The sequence below is a fragment of the Debaryomyces hansenii genome (assembly GCF_000006445.2).
Source record: "Debaryomyces hansenii CBS767 chromosome A complete sequence".
Taxonomy (NCBI): Eukaryota; Fungi; Ascomycota; class Pichiomycetes; order Serinales; family Debaryomycetaceae; genus Debaryomyces; species Debaryomyces hansenii.
The window spans coordinates 350,638-366,167 of record NC_006046.2 but is presented as its reverse complement, the minus strand read 5'-3'; the positions used below and the strand labels follow the sequence as shown (position 1 = coordinate 366,167).

Below are 15,530 nucleotides of genomic sequence, written 5' to 3'. Positions count from 1 at the left end.
TAGCTTTATCTGCTGAAATAAGAAAATAATACCCTTGATGTCTGAATCACCAAATGGGTAAACTGCCATACGATACTTAAACCAATTTTTTCTTTTGAGGAGCACAGCCCTCAGTCGCGGATTTAATTCTGCCCAAAAATGTTCCATACAAAGTAATTGCAAATTATTGCAAATTGGAATTCGAACACAATGACGACTCGAATGTAGATTCCTAAACAGACAATACAAATTATTCTATACGAGATAAATATAAACATTTAGAGGAGAAAATGTTTTATAAGGTAGAATGTGTAATCAGTTTGGTGCTGCTTCAGAGTTTGCAATACTCTTAGCCTTTTTCAGTTCCGCTTCACCGTACTCCTTACAAAATTGAATGGACAGTTGTAAGGCACAGTTTACATTGTCATTATTGTATCCAACTGAATCAATGCGCAGCGATTCAAAGAGTTTGTGGTTTGAGTGTGCTGCCTTTTTGTCGAGGTTGAATATATCGTTTAGCAAGCCTCTTAAATGGATAATGCCCACGGTATAGTCAGCAAGAGAGAACGACAAAGTTAAATAATCCACGGCACCAAGGTCTTTGTCCTTGTCGTTTTTTTTGAACGACCACGAAGAGATTCCGTTGGGTATGAGCACGTTGGGCTGGCCGCCAATACAGGCATCTTCAGGCTTGTTTAAGTCCCATCCAATCACGGGTATGTCCATTGATACAAAAGAAGTGATGTGGCTGATCTTGTACTTGTTGTCATCTTTTGTAATTATGACCATGTTAGGTCTATATATGTCTTGTCCACACCCACAGTTCTTTAAATGGGCCCTGGCAAACCCGATCCATATATCTCTAGTCTTGGGAATATTGCTTAGAATTGAATTGAGCTGGGGAAATTTGTGTCTTTCGTTATTGACCAATTCGTTGACGTTAATTAATTGGGTGCCTCCTCTCAACTGTCCAACTGGTTCGTTATCAGGCAAATTATTGTTTAGTCTATAATCGAATTCACACCGTGAAGTCATACCTGAAATATCAGATAAATCACATTTCAAGATCTCCAAATTTGACCACATATAAACGAAGTAAATATACTTATCATGTTGGTAGATTTGATGGTCGTGAGAGCTAATAAACGGACTCCAATTCTTTTGAACCTTTTTTCTTGGAATATTATGTCTTTTCAACTCAACAACTCTAGTATATAGGTGATCATCAAAATTTCTACTTGGTATTCCGTCAATATTCACCTTTCCTCTTTGGAATTGCCATGGCCATCCCATAAACATAGATCTATAATGCTTGATATTTAAAGTAAGCTGGCTTCGTTCTTCATCCCATGTTCTTTTAATGCTTTTTCTATGGAACTCGTTAAAAACTACTAGAGGTTCCTCAAAACCTTTCGGATTTTTAACAAGAATAGTTCTAGGATCTTCAGGGCCATAGAATCTATTATCTTGCTTGTTAACATTATGAAATATAGGGATTGGCAAAAAGTCAGGATATCTGATGCTTGCCCATAATTGCTTTTCGGCTGCTAATTGATTACCTATATCAGGATTATTTGTAGGAACAATCAATTCAACATCTTCCAATTCCTCCCATTTCTCATTGAAGATTTGTACGTAACTCAAACTAAGAATTGGTTGATTTCGAATCCCCCTGGGACTATACAACACTCTTGAAACCATAAAATGCACTCCATATTGTTCCAACCACACGGAAGATCCGGCCAACCTGTACCAAAACTTCTCTATAGTATGCTCTTCAAGCTGCGTTTCTATGGCCTTTTGGAAAAATGGTGATAACTCTTGGTAGTACTCGTTCTTCTGCGTAACAAAATTGCCAACCACCTTCTCTAACGATACCTGCATTGTTTTCGACTCGCTAACTTCTAAATTGAGTGAATTTTCGATGACTGAACACTTTTTTTCGTCTCCTTTGATGTTGGGGTATGGGTTGAAAACTTTGAATGCATGCTTATGGAATTCAGTTTCCTCTGCAACCTGGGTACTCAATTCTTCGGATTTGTTAGCTTCACCCTCGATTGAACCATCATACAGATACTGAAATATATGTTTCTTGCCTTTGATCTGTTCCAAATATTGAAAATGTTTATTGTAGTATTCCTGCAAATCTGCAGCCTCAAATCGTTTAGGGAATATAATCATCCGCTCTCTACTAGGAATCTCAGATACCCTCATGGCTTTGGGTCTTTCAGGATCCTTAGGCTTTTCTACTTGTTCTTCATTATCATATGAATCATATATATCCTCTGTTGAAGGTTTATATTTAGGCTTGACAATTGCCATCAAATCGTGTCCGTCATATTGCAATAGGTGCAAAGAAATGATAACGCTCAATGCCCCAATGCTGAGCATGCCGATAATGATCTTTTTCATGCTAACATTCTTAAACATTTTGCCCAAGATAACGTCTTTCTATATTCTTTACTTTTAAAATACTATATATTGAACACTGAAGTCTTCCCGTCAATTTTATTGTATAAATGCCTATGCATTAATCGATCGTTAGTTAAGTCTACACGTGGAGGCGAGGCTAGGTTTAGCGCGTCTAATTTTTGACATAGTAGAAAATCGTATTTACAAAGATAACTTATTCATTAAATCACTAGCTTTAACGAATTGGCTATTAGACTCTTCATTACCATCATTCTTAGCGTCATTATTTGATACATTATGTGATCCATTATTAGACTTCGATTTCGTCAAAGGATCGAGGATAGGTGGAACAGGAGATAATTTTGGACTGACAGGCGAAGGAGAATCATTAGCATGCTCGAATCCATGTCTGAGGTCATGATCTAAGTCCTCATCATCAAGCTCTTCATCCTCTAGACCGTCCACATCTTCGGCACCATCGTTAGGACCTTCTTCATCGTCATCATAGTCATCTTCGTAGTCGTCTTCATCATCGTAGCCATCATCGGTATAGTCATCGTCATCGTCATCATCGTCGTAGTCGTTGGTATAGTCACTATCGTTTGTGATTGCCGTGTCATCAGGATTACGCGCCAGATTCGACGACAGAGTAGTAGGGGTTGACGAGTTTTCGTGGTGGTTAAACATGAAGTTCTTCAATGGAGACGTGAAGGATGAAGCGGAGGTTGGTCTTTCAACTTCGGTAGGCGTAGCCGTATCATTATCTGCTCCACGTATGGAGAGTAACGTTGGTGATTTAGGTGATTTTGATTTTGATTCATTGACGAGATCGTCATCGCCCTCGACGTCCAGGTCGCTCAAATCACTTAAATTAGCCAATGGTTCCCTCCAGTAGTTCACATCGTTGTATTTTTCGTCAGTTTTGATGGCCAACATCGAATCTCCCTCGAAATTGTCAATGCTTCTAGCCCCTGGAGATCCAGGAGGCGAAGACTCTTTTGTGTTGTTGATGTATTGATTGAATTGATTGGCATTCCAGTATGCATTCAAAGTATTCACTGCTTTGATTGGTGGGAAGAAATGGTCAACCAACTCCCCAATATACATATAGGATGACTTATAACCTGCTAATTCCAATAATTCCATATGAACTTCTCCATTGGGATTAATTGTAAAAATTCTATGTGATGGGATTTTGACTGACCTATAACTTATGGCATCGGTGATTTTATTCCCAAATCCCGCATAGAAGGGTGTAACATCGTCATCATGGGATAAATCGTTAGCGCTGAAATATAAACTCTTGATGTCGTTTAAACATGACATTTTGAACACCTCAGGTTTCTTCAAGATAACTTCTCTTTTTAATGCAGCCATAGTCCGATCAGGACTTAAAATAACTGGTCCGTGCGGAAGCTTTATATTCCCATCTTGAACTATACCCTTTAAATATTGTCTAGTGGAGTCAGCCTGGCCCACTGATCTTGCAGTTAAGTAGATGATATTGTAGCCATTAGATTTGATATCTTGAAATAAATTAGCTACACCTGGATGGGTCCAATCTCTGCCAATCAAGTTTAAAACATGGCCTAATGCATCAGATTTGGTAATGGTACCATCTATATCCGATATAACTATCGGGGTGGTAGATTTCCATAAGTATAAGTTAGATTCGATTTGTGAATTTGCCTGGTTCAATTTAAACTTTATTTTATTCTCCCCGTAGTGTAAATTCATCTTTTGTAATTGCTCTGAAGTTAATCTCAAAGTCTTGAAATATGTCTTATCACCATGTTGTCTATTTTCTTCATTGGTAGTAGTATCTAAAGGACTTTCCTCATTACTGGAAACTCGTACTAAGCCTTCATGATTCGTGAGATCATCCGCAAGGTTAATTTCATCTTCAGTTGCATTATTATTCAAAATTCTAATATTGCCATCTCCATCTTTGCTAACAATTTGATCTAAGAAATTATATTCCTGATCAGAATTTTTTCCGTCTTTATTACTATTAGTTAAGTCCATTAATTCCTGGAGAAAAATCTTTTTGAAATATTCATCGGAGACATCTATATTTTTTTGTGAGTTGGGTTTATAACCGTCCATATCCAACACCATATCCCCATTGATGTCAATTTTGGAAGGAATATTTAATTGCTGAGTAATTTTTCTAGCTTTTTCAAAAGTGATTTTCAGATGCAAACTGGAATTTGGGGTAGGACTCTTGGATGGTGATATCGTAACAGGAGAATTTGAATCCGTAAGCTTTATCTTATTTTCGATATCATCATCGTTTGGCTCGTTACTATGTTCATTCAAGTCCAAAGCTTCCGGTTCGCCATGATTCAAGTCAAAGGTAGAGGAGCTTGGCGAACCCTCCTTTGGAGAACCTAGTGGCGAACCTTCAGCTGAGCTCGAAGGCGAAATTACAGGAGACGTCAATACTGATTTAGAGACCATATTGTGATCTGCTGTCTCGAACACGAAGCATGCTTCCCCACCGTCACCTAGCTTCATTGGTAAATCAGTTTTGATATCATTGACATACAAATCAATCTTTTTTTGCAGTGGCCTGATGATCTGGAACTTCCCAAATCTAATATGCCATGGTGAGCAGTGTAAGGAACCGTCCGGCTGTTCTACCACTATAATATCAATGGCACCCAGCAAAGTTGCCGGATTGAGTGCATTCCATTGGTTATAAACGTAACCTCCGACTTTACCAACGTATTGCATTTCTAATCCTAGTTGCCTCTGTACCAAATATAATCGAAGTAAATTCGTTGGAAAAAGGGTAGGGGAAATCAATTCACATCAAATATTTGATCACATGCGCACGACGGATTATTCCGTAGGACTTGGACAAGAATCTACATACCGTCATAGGTAGTCACAGGTCGCTATATTTGACAAGTCGGATGTCAACAGGCTAATGTATTACATAATTCTGGCTTTTCAGAGAGTTATTACAATTGATATAGCGTGAGATATGTAAATACATAAAATATGGGACGATGATGGCAATGTGTGTTGACGCTTATACTTGGAAAGAAGAGTTGTAGATATACACAGAAGTTAAGGGGATATACATCACATACTTGATTCGAAACATTTAAAACGAAATATGGGAGGATGTAGACATTATCTACCAATTGCAACGAAGCCGGCACACAAGTCAAGGGTCCATACTACAACTAATTGTTAAGAATTACCAATTCTAGAAGTTGCGTCCCATTTTAACACGACCCACAGCTGCCAGAAAATATGCTCTGAAAGATGTTCAGGTTTTGACTAAAGATAAAAGATCGCAGCCATTTTTTCCAGTGTCTCACAAATGCCATCTTCGCCATATAAAACCATCATCGATCCATTTGATCACCGTTTTTCAGATTATATAATAAACCTAATAGCAGAATCATGTGAAGATAACAGCATGGCATATATCGTATTCAATAGCCCAAATAACCCAAATCTATCTGGCATTCGGCTCTCACATGATGCCCCGCATTCCATGTATCTCGAATACCATAATTATACAAGAGCATAGTGTAACATTTCATCTTCCTAGGACATTAGCTGACGGACAGGCTATCCATAACTCTACAAATTATTACTATTATCCTTCCAAATTGCATCCGGGCTTGTCCGGGGCAAACCAATAAATAAAGTTTCTTATCGCGTGAGAAGGTATTTGATAGTTTTCACTAGCAGAAGACATGTAGCTACCCAATTAAAAAGGTTTTTGACGGAAAAAAAGGTCAAAGAATAGACGGCTTCAGCTACTGAGGCTTCTGAGTATATCTAGGACTAAATTGCCTAAGGCTTGAACTGCTTGACCCAGTTATGCACCCCATAGGCGATTGCAAAGAAATTTTTTTGATCGTGCAAATACCGCAAACGTAAAAAATAATCCGTGAAAAAAAAAAAATAATCCGTAAAAAAAAGCTAATTAGCGAATCCCATAAAGAGATACGATTGAAAAATTTCCTTCACTAATTCTTCAACATATCAGCACCATGGATACCACTGAAAAGGTTACGTCTATAGAGAGTGTAGATCAGAAGGATTTAGGCTTGGCAGGAAGTACTCTTACAAACCAGAAATGGGAAAATGTCGATTCTTCCTCGACTAGATCTCTCAATCAGGGTGAATTGAAGAGAACTTTCTCAGTTTGGTCAATCTTGGGTATAGGATTTGGGTTGACTAACTCGTGGTTTGGTATTTCTGCATCTTTGGTCACAGGTATACAATCTGGAGGTCCTATGTTAATTGTGTACGGAATTATTATTATTGCATTTATCTCATATTGTATTGGTATAACGTTATCTGAAATGTCTTCTGCAATTCCATCTGCTGGGGGACAGTACGTATGGACAAGGGTTTTGTCGCCAAAGAAGTACTCTAGTATTTTAGCATACTTGTGTGGCTCATTTGCTTGGGCTGGATCGTTATTTACAAGTGCATCGATGGCATTGAGTATTGCTAATGAAATCATGGCCTTCTGGGTGATGATGCACCCAGACCACGTCATTAAGAAGTGGCAATTATTTGTTATTTATCAGCTTGTGAACTTATTTTTGATTCTTTTCAATTGCCACGGTAGATACTTGCCATATATTGCTAATGGGGCATTATACACATCCTTATTTTCATTTGTCGTAATTACAGTGACAGTCTTGGTCTGTTCGAGAGGCAATTATCAACCAGCAAGCTTTGTCTTCACTGAATTTGAAAACAATACTGGTTGGTCTAGTTCAGGTATTGCATTTATAGTCGGTTTGATCAATCCTAACTGGTCGTTTAGTTGTTTGGATTCTGCAACTCATTTGGCCGAGGAAGTGTTCAACCCAGCAAGAGATATTCCAATTGCAATTATGGGTACTGTCACCATTGGGTTTTGTACTGCCTTCTGTTATTCTATTGCCATGTTTTTTTCAATTCATAATTTAGACGAGATTTTAAATTCGAGCACTGGTGTACCAATTTATGACATTTACTACCAAGCTTTGGGCAATAGAGCAGGCGCTATTTGTTTGGGTACTTTGATTTTATTGACTGCATGCGGATGTACTATTTCATCCCACACATGGCAAGCAAGATTATGTTGGTCTTTTAGTAGAGATAATGGTTTACCATTTTCAAAGTATTTATCGATCGTCGACCCGAAGGCAGGTATTCCATTAAATGCCCATTTGTTTTCATCTTTCTGGGTTGCAATCTTAGGATGTTTATATTTGGTTTCCGATGCAGCATTTAACTCGATGGTCGTGGGGTGTATTATATTCTTATTATTGAGTTATATAGTCCCAACTTTATGCTTATTATTTCGAGGACGTAACAATATCAAGCATGGTCCTTTCTGGTTGGGTCCTCTTGGATTATTTGCTAATATTGTGACCTGTTTTTGGACTCTTTTTGCGTTAGTATTTTTTTCATTTCCTTCGTTCATGCCGGTCACGGCAGGCACTATGAATTACGTTTCGGTTGTCATTGTTATTTATCTTTTGTGGACTTTGATCTATTGGTGGTTCCCTGTAAAGGGCTGGGCTTGTAGAGATAACTTCGCTGGTGGTAGAGGAAATGACGATGAGGAAGAATTCCCAGACGTATGTTTAGATATAAAATAGTTTTCATTTCATTTTAATAAATAATATATTGTAATACTCTAATATATTGTAATACTTTAATCTGAAATTTGTACAAGATGGCATTATACTTTTGATTTATGATATTTAATTATAACACCATATAAAGATCCACATTACTTCACCTTATAAGAAATGGCTCTGTGGCCGAGTGGTTAAGGCGGTAGACTCAAGTTCTACTATCGTAAAGATGCACGAGTTCGAACCTCGTCGGAGTCATTATTTTTTATTTTTTTCAATGTCTTTGCTATTTAGCCAAGCACATAGAAGTACGTGAAGTTAAGAATATTACAATCTGTAAATCTAATAAAATAAATCATTATATTAAAATTATCAACTATTTCATCTATAGAAATAATAAGTGCATACCTCTCAAAAATTCGATTGGGGTAATTAAAGATATGTAATTTCTATCACAGGTTCTGAACGTAGATATTTTGCGATAGTGTTCAGATGGCTTATTTACGGAAAACATTTGTCAATTGTGAGTTACCACCTGCTTGTTGATACTCCATCATGAATTCTTCTAATATACCGAAGGCACCACAGACACCAATAATCGCAGCGACACCCTTACCTAATCCACCAAGTAATTCACCGGCGATAGCGAGCGCAGCCAAGACAAACGCACCACTAACAGAGGCAACTGGGATTACTCTTGATAATTCCTTAGTGATTGAAATATCTCTTTTACCAGAAATTGAAATACCCTGTTCTTTAAATTGCTTGGAAATATCTTTAGGAGAAGAACCGGAAATTCTGCTCCATCTATAAGCAAACCATGTTGACAATGTAATAATAGCTAACCCATAAGTAACTGATCTAATTGGAGACAATAAGGATTGAGCTAACGATTTGGATGGAGTTAAGAAGTATAAGATCCCAGAGGTTAAGTTCAAATTAAATGATTTAGTATCTAAAGACCAAGTACCGATAATAGAAGCAGCCAACTGAGAGTAATTGTTCAATAATGTAGAAGTGAAGTATCCGAATACTTGCAAGTTAGTTAAAACAGTGAAAGCAAACAATATTGGTAAAGCACCAGTGTAGAATAATCTAATTGGGTAAACATTGTTCATGCCTCTGACTTTGGTAGATCTAATTGGAAGTTCGATTCTATAATTTTGGACACCGATAAGAACAAGAACGGTAACTAAGACAATGTAGAATTGGCTCAAGTTAGGTAATTGAGACCTTGTGAAAGAATTTAAGACATTATAATTCAAGGATTTAAAGTTGATTCTGAAATTCTTGATGAAATTCATTGCAGCACCATAGCTTTCAAATTTGTTTGAGTTTGGTAATGAAACTAATTCTAAACCAACAACGTCTCTAATTAAATTAGTAGCAACTTGCAAGGCAACGAAACATAAGACACCACTGCCAAAACAGTAACCCTTATCAAAAATTTCAACCATCAAGGTAGTGACGAATGACATAGTCACAATTTGTAAGAAAATTAAAACTAAGGTTGTTACTGGTACGGAGTCACCATTGAATGGGTTGTAACCTTTGATAACGTTATTGTAGTAACCAGAAAAGATGTACCCAGCACCGTAAACAATAGCAAAGATAAAACTAGTTAATTTTTGACCACTCTGATATAACTCTCTGTCAGATCTCAAGTTTAAATTAACATTAATAAATCTGAAACCAGCACTTAATTGCCAAATGAATGCTGAAGTCAAGACAGGTAACAATCCCAATTCTAACAAAGTACCCTTTTCCATGGCAAAGATAGTTCTTTGAAAGTAGAATGGATCATTAATCTTCAAGTATGCATCACTGACCAACCCATAAATTGGCAATTGTGAAAGAAGGAAAATAATACCACCTGCAACTGTGTAGATTATTTTTTCATCTATACTAATATTTTCCACTGGTAATTCAATCTCTGGCAAGATTGGCAAGAAGAATTCAACAAAATCAAGGAGGCGAACTTATAATTGTTAGTAAGCGAGTTATATTATACCATATTTCATCATAAATACATACATCCACTCATATTTGATTGTTAATATGGCTTTCTAACTTAATAGTGTTATTAGTGAAGAATCGACGTCTTCTTTTCGACGATCCTGCCAGCAGTGTAAATCACGTGACATTTACGGAGCGGCCCCAAAGAGGTGAACATTCTAGATAGGCCCTAGAAGAATGGATGTGAGAGGGCCATAAGAGAGTAAAAGAGAGTAGAACGTAGTGTTTAGAAAGTTTTATTGAGCTAATTAACAACATATGTAGAAGTTCAAGTTTTTCAAGCAGCATAAAGAAATATCCTAATCAAACTTGGTACACATTTCGACAGCAGCAGCACCCCAGTCTTCACCATGATTGTGCATTTTACCTTCGATTAAACCAGCTCTAGCTTCGGCTTGCTCATCGGTCAAACAAGTTAAAACACCAAAGATGACAGGTCTGTTCAATTCGAAGTTCAACTTCATCAATTGGTGGGTGACAGAGTCACAGATGTACTCGAAGTGCATGGTAGAACCCTTAATCAACACACCGATAGGGATAACAGCATCTAAAGGTTCTCCCAATCTTTCTTGCTTATCGAAGAATAATTTTGTTCCGTATGGCAATTCGAATGATCCTGGAACCGATTCGACTACGATATTTTCTGGCTTCACATTGAATTCTTGCAATTTCTTGACGGCACCTTCAACCAATGAGTCGATAATCTTTTTGTTCCATCTGGCATGGAGAATACCAATACGTAATTTGGATCCTATATATCCGTTAGTACGACTTTCTAGTCTTATCGGCCGCATCAAAGTCCATTAACGTCCCCAGAATGCAGCCTTCATTTAACAATTGCCACCGCGAAAAGACAACTATCATTTTCTCTTGACACATACCATCATATTGTTGGTCCACTTTTCCTAATCCTTTAACAGCCATCTTATATTCGTTGTAGTTTTCTAAATGTATTCGTTTTTGGACTGAAAAATTGTCCCATACCAGGTTCATATATATACGCTCACATTATGCCCGATGTTTCGTCCGGTCACGTGAACAAAAATGTCAGCAAATGTTCAAAGCCCCCCAGTGACAACCCCCAGTGAGCCTGCGACAATCAGAGATAATTAACCGACAATAAGCGGTTAAAATTGAGCCCACAAAGCCAGTGCGATTTCCGGCGATGGTGACAGACGGTAAACACACTACCAGTTGTAAGCTCGTGCCCATCTGCTGGAACATAAATAGTGAACAAAAAAAATTTTCTGTCTAGAAGGAAGAAATCTTTTTATTAGCTCAAGTTGTTTTCAAGTATGTATTTCTAACATTCCGACAATGCAGCAGTGAAATGATGATGAAAATATTAATTGCATAGTTCAACTGATATATATGAAGATAAAAATACCATCAAATAGTCTTTCACCCCTATCTGATTCACAATTATGCTGTCGATTTAGATCGAACTAGTACTAACAAGCGCAGAAACGGTTAATTCCACACATTCCTGAGCGATGGCATCCACCAGACGATTATGTTAAGGTCAGCGGCTGACCGTCAATGGCCAGAGATTTTTTTGACAGCACCTGTCAATTTTGGTGGAGGGCACTAGACATATTATTATATAATCTCACGACAACATACCGGAAGTTGTACTTCTGGTTTCGTAGGATACGCCTTTTTTGGTGCATGTAATGGAGTTCCTTATATGTCGGTCGACGAAACAGGGGAACCTCTGAACTCGATTTTGTGTAACTCTGTAGATTTGTGGGTCGCACGTCCCGAGTATTTAGTCATCTGTCTAGAGATTGAGCCACAAGTAAGAGATAAGGTCCTACAAGAGTGATAAGGATATCAGTTTCGGAGGAGTTATTAGATTAAGAAAACTAAGATGGCGTTTAATCACAATTATCAAGTAGAATATCCCAAGCGGATTTCGTTGAATAACAGTCCCATACAAGAGAGTAGTTCGATACTATCAGATTCGCAATCACTGTGGGTGTTGTTTAGTCCATCGTTGCAGGCCCCTATTGCAAATGAATCGGATATTCTCTCGCTCACCAATAACACACATACTGACACGGATGCTGACTCTTTAGAAAGGTCTATTTCAGTCTTACAGGAGACCCAGGAAGAATCTTTTTCTTCAAATGAATGGTCGCGGCTGGACATGGAGCAGCAAGGTGCCAATTCTGAGACGACCGAACGACGTAGGACGGGCCTGCAGTCTGAAAGTGACTCATTGATAGACCACCTTGCGGGTAGTGAACTGGGAGGAATCAGGGGCCGGATTGGAGGTGCTGGCCATCCAGCAGCCGTGACGAGAGATCGCCAAAGTCGCTTATTTGAAACCCCGGGATCGGAGTTGCACAGGCGCATTAACAAGTGGCGAAATAATAACCTAGACGAAATGGTCGACGATAATACGGCTTCGTGGGACTTGGATGAGGACCTTAGTCTGCAGTTAGGTCCCGCGGACACCGAATGCACGAAAAGACCGTTTTACGGCGACGACGTGTTCGCTAAGTTATCCGAGCAAGAGTACATAAATTTCAGGAACGTCGAGAAGAACTTGAAGCTGTCGCTCGAGGCTCTGAACAACCAGTCGTACTTGCCATATATAATCAACCATATATTGTACAAGCTTGCGCATTCGTCGACAAATGCAGTGGAGCAACCATCGTTTGGAACGCTAAAAACAGAGCTCCAGAAATATTCATCCTTGCTCAAGGAGACCAACACCCAATCTTTCTTGGACTCTATTATCGAAACTCACATGAGGAACTCCCATATGATGCACGTAGCTAACACGAAGCGTCCAATTTCAGACACCACTTCTGCGTCCTCATTGATCCTTTGCGGTGGCTCTTGGAACGAATTGTGACTCCTCTGCCGTTCTCCTCTTACTAATCCTATCTGCTGCTTTCGCTGCTCTTTGGTGACATGTAGAAGGTGTGTAATGTCTGGCATGTGTGCAATCTTCACCTTTCTACGATATCTGGGGTTTCTGAACTTTCTGATGCTTTAATGATGTTTACGACTTGTATTTCTAGGTGAAGTTTGATGGTTATAAAGGTATGACTCGGCTACATCTAGATTTGTTTTGAATACAGGCTTTTTACTTCTTTCTTATATATTTAATGAATAATATTGTTCTCTGGGTTATCAGTAGACTTAGGTTGACGTAGCACGTGAACTCAATCCAAACGCGCTGGCTAATTGATTAATGGACTAAACAAATAACGTATTAAAGGCAGAAATAAACAGTAATAAATATACCCAGAATACCCTATTCTATCAATATGTTGAGATCAATGATTCAGAGCCAGGCTCGTAGTTTTTCTTCGTCGGCCTCGAGAAGCGCATTTGCGAAAATGAACCTTTTAGGTACTGTTGGAAGTGTTTCGAGCAGAGAAACCAAAGACGGATTGCAATTTATCAATTATTCGTTGGCAGTCAACAGATTCAACCCTAATGAAAGCGACGGAAAGAGTACAGACTGGTATAACATTTCTGTGTTCAACGAACGTCACATCAGTTTTTTTAACAACTATTTGAAGCCGGGAATGCAATTATATGTCGAATGCGACGTCAGACAAAGACAACTCAGTGATGAAAATGGTGAGCATAAGCATACTGTTACTTCATTGAAGCAAATCAGTTACGATGTTGTTAGATTTGCCAAGAAGACCGAAGAAGAGTCTGAAGAGTAGATATATAAATAATAATATATGTATTGTTTGATAAAATACTGTAGAAGAAGCGCAGTGGCAGACCCTTGTACGGCTCAGCTCATCTCACTAGCGGACCTTTCAAACTTTTATGTCAGCCATACTCAATTCATAAGCAAATGCAACCGTTAACTTGACATGCTCCTTGATATGGTCCCAATCTAGTCTATCAATCGTATCCATGACAGAGTGGATATAGTTGTTACTTAATTTGAATTCGCTTTCGATAATAAAGCTTGCAGGATACCCATTTTCAATGGCAGATGAGTGATCTGAACAGGCGTATCCACAGGCAGTTTCGTGATAAGGAATATCACAATATTCGCTAATGATGAGCTTGATGAAATCATTAAGTCCTACCGATGTGTAGTCCGTAATCAACCCGAAATGTGGTTCAACACCAGCGTCAATTGTCTTGGAAGTGTACCCAGTCATATCTTGTTGAAGCATTCCGATAACGATTTCCTTGTTTTTAGAGTATTCATGGAAAACGTCAATCGACCCAAGCAAACCACCTTCTTCTGCAGAATAGAAATGAAACTCAAGGGTATTTTTTGGCTTAAAGCCATTGACCAATCCACCAGCAATCAATCTCAACGACTCCAAACAAGTAACTGTGCCTGAACCGTTATCATCAGCACCAGGGGCTTTTAATAAACTGGGGAACAATAAATTTATCGAGTCTTGATGCGATCCAATCACAACCTTCTCACTATTTTCTCCTGGTATACTAACTATGATCGAAAATTGGTCCCATCCATCATGCTTGACTTCCTTTACACCCACACCACTGTCCTTCACAGGTTCAACAATGCTTAATATTTCCTTTTTCAACCATTTGGCACTTTCAAACCCTGTCGACGATTTGTAATACCTGGTGAAGAATGAAGTAAATGTAGTTAATTTTTCATGCATTAAGTCAGTGTCTATACGTTCGTAAATATTTTTGATCTCTTTCGTGTGCTCAAATGTAGTTGGGTACTTATAGTCTGGAACCGGTTTATTCAATTGCTTCAATTGCTCAGTGCCTAATGTCAAAGCCCTCGTCCAACGATCAACAGAAGACAGCTCAATCATTCCATTCTTGATGGCTTCATCGATAGGAATCTGATTAGTAACATCAATGAACTTGGTATTCAGTCTTTTGTATTCTAACTTCTTAGATTCAGTAACCAATTGGTATTCTTCCGGACCCAACTTGATTAATCTGGGTTCGTTTGCTTCTAAAGTTTGAAAATCACTCCATTTCCAGTTAGCGAGGGGGAATGCCGTACCCACGGCAATAAAACTAGTTAATAAAATAGTTAACTTCATATTTGTAGAAAAGAGTGTTATCAACTCCTAATTTTGTTCCGCTCCCTTCACAGCTCTCGTAAATACTCACAGCAAAGATAGACTTAATTTTTTTTGGGACCGATTTTTCCGTCTCTACTCCATATTGGTAGATTTCGAGTCTGTTTTCACCTAGATGATATAAAAACACTTACATATATCCTAAATCAAGGTCCCTGTAATATTAAGCCCCCATCTTATTATTGCAAAAATATCTGGGTGTACGATACTCTCTTGAAGAGCAATCTTTTCCGTGCAGCTAACACGACTATCAAACTACCAAAGGAATAGTGGCTCTGGACATCAGAAGGTAATCATGAACTAGTTATTCATATTATGAAGCAAGGGGAAACCCAATTGCAAAATAAGCCAAACCACCTTTCAAACATCTAAATCTACCTAATACGCTTAATGTTTATCCAAAACCAATTTTTTTTACAGTATACAACATTCAAAACCACTGAAAGTAATTATC

The 15,530-nt window shown here is 38.3% G+C and overlaps 8 protein-coding genes and 1 non-coding gene across 9 annotated transcripts; 4 read left to right on the top strand and 5 right to left on the bottom strand. All coding sequences in view use genetic code 12, as the record gives it.

The window, feature by feature from the left end:
* Positions 1-294: 294 nt before the first annotated feature.
* On the bottom strand, positions 295-2,409 carry DEHA2D04290g (DEHA2D04290p; the record flags this gene model as incomplete). The annotated part of the gene is made up of 1 exon (XM_458653.1): positions 295-2,409. The coding sequence occupies one exon, from the start codon at positions 2,407-2,409 to the stop codon at positions 295-297; it is 2,115 nt and encodes a 704-aa protein (XP_458653.2).
* A 183-nt stretch (positions 2,410-2,592) lies between these two features.
* DEHA2D04268g (DEHA2D04268p) lies at positions 2,593-5,127 on the bottom strand (the record flags this gene model as incomplete). Its single annotated transcript, XM_458652.1, has 1 exon — positions 2,593-5,127. One exon carries the CDS (start codon positions 5,125-5,127, stop codon positions 2,593-2,595), a length of 2,535 nt encoding a protein of 844 aa, XP_458652.2.
* A 1,280-nt stretch (positions 5,128-6,407) lies between these two features.
* Positions 6,408-8,018, top strand: DEHA2D04246g (DEHA2D04246p; the record flags this gene model as incomplete). Its single annotated transcript, XM_458651.1, has 1 exon — positions 6,408-8,018. The coding sequence occupies one exon, from the start codon at positions 6,408-6,410 to the stop codon at positions 8,016-8,018; it is 1,611 nt and encodes a 536-aa protein (XP_458651.1).
* A 155-nt stretch (positions 8,019-8,173) lies between these two features.
* DEHA2D04224r lies at positions 8,174-8,255 on the top strand. The gene has a single exon. It is a non-coding gene; the product is annotated as a tRNA-Leu (tRNA).
* Positions 8,256-8,494: 239 nt separating this feature from the next.
* Positions 8,495-10,041, bottom strand: DEHA2D04202g (DEHA2D04202p; the record flags this gene model as incomplete). Its single annotated transcript, XM_458650.2, has 2 exons — positions 8,495-9,975; positions 10,032-10,041. The coding sequence occupies 2 exons, from the start codon at positions 10,039-10,041 to the stop codon at positions 8,495-8,497; spliced, it is 1,491 nt and encodes a 496-aa protein (XP_458650.2).
* Positions 10,042-10,312: 271 nt separating this feature from the next.
* DEHA2D04180g (DEHA2D04180p) lies at positions 10,313-10,937 on the bottom strand (the record flags this gene model as incomplete). Its single annotated transcript, XM_458649.1, has 2 exons — positions 10,313-10,764; positions 10,895-10,937. The coding sequence occupies 2 exons, from the start codon at positions 10,935-10,937 to the stop codon at positions 10,313-10,315; spliced, it is 495 nt and encodes a 164-aa protein (XP_458649.1).
* Positions 10,938-11,883: 946 nt separating this feature from the next.
* DEHA2D04158g (DEHA2D04158p) lies at positions 11,884-12,876 on the top strand (the record flags this gene model as incomplete). The annotated part of the gene is made up of 1 exon (XM_458648.1): positions 11,884-12,876. The coding sequence occupies one exon, from the start codon at positions 11,884-11,886 to the stop codon at positions 12,874-12,876; it is 993 nt and encodes a 330-aa protein (XP_458648.2).
* Positions 12,877-13,294: 418 nt separating this feature from the next.
* Positions 13,295-13,705, top strand: DEHA2D04136g (DEHA2D04136p; the record flags this gene model as incomplete). Its single annotated transcript, XM_458647.2, has 1 exon — positions 13,295-13,705. One exon carries the CDS (start codon positions 13,295-13,297, stop codon positions 13,703-13,705), a length of 411 nt encoding a protein of 136 aa, XP_458647.2.
* Positions 13,706-13,804: 99 nt separating this feature from the next.
* On the bottom strand, positions 13,805-15,037 carry DEHA2D04114g (DEHA2D04114p; the record flags this gene model as incomplete). Its single annotated transcript, XM_458646.1, has 1 exon — positions 13,805-15,037. The coding sequence occupies one exon, from the start codon at positions 15,035-15,037 to the stop codon at positions 13,805-13,807; it is 1,233 nt and encodes a 410-aa protein (XP_458646.2).
* Between the last annotated feature and the right edge of the window lie 493 nt (positions 15,038-15,530).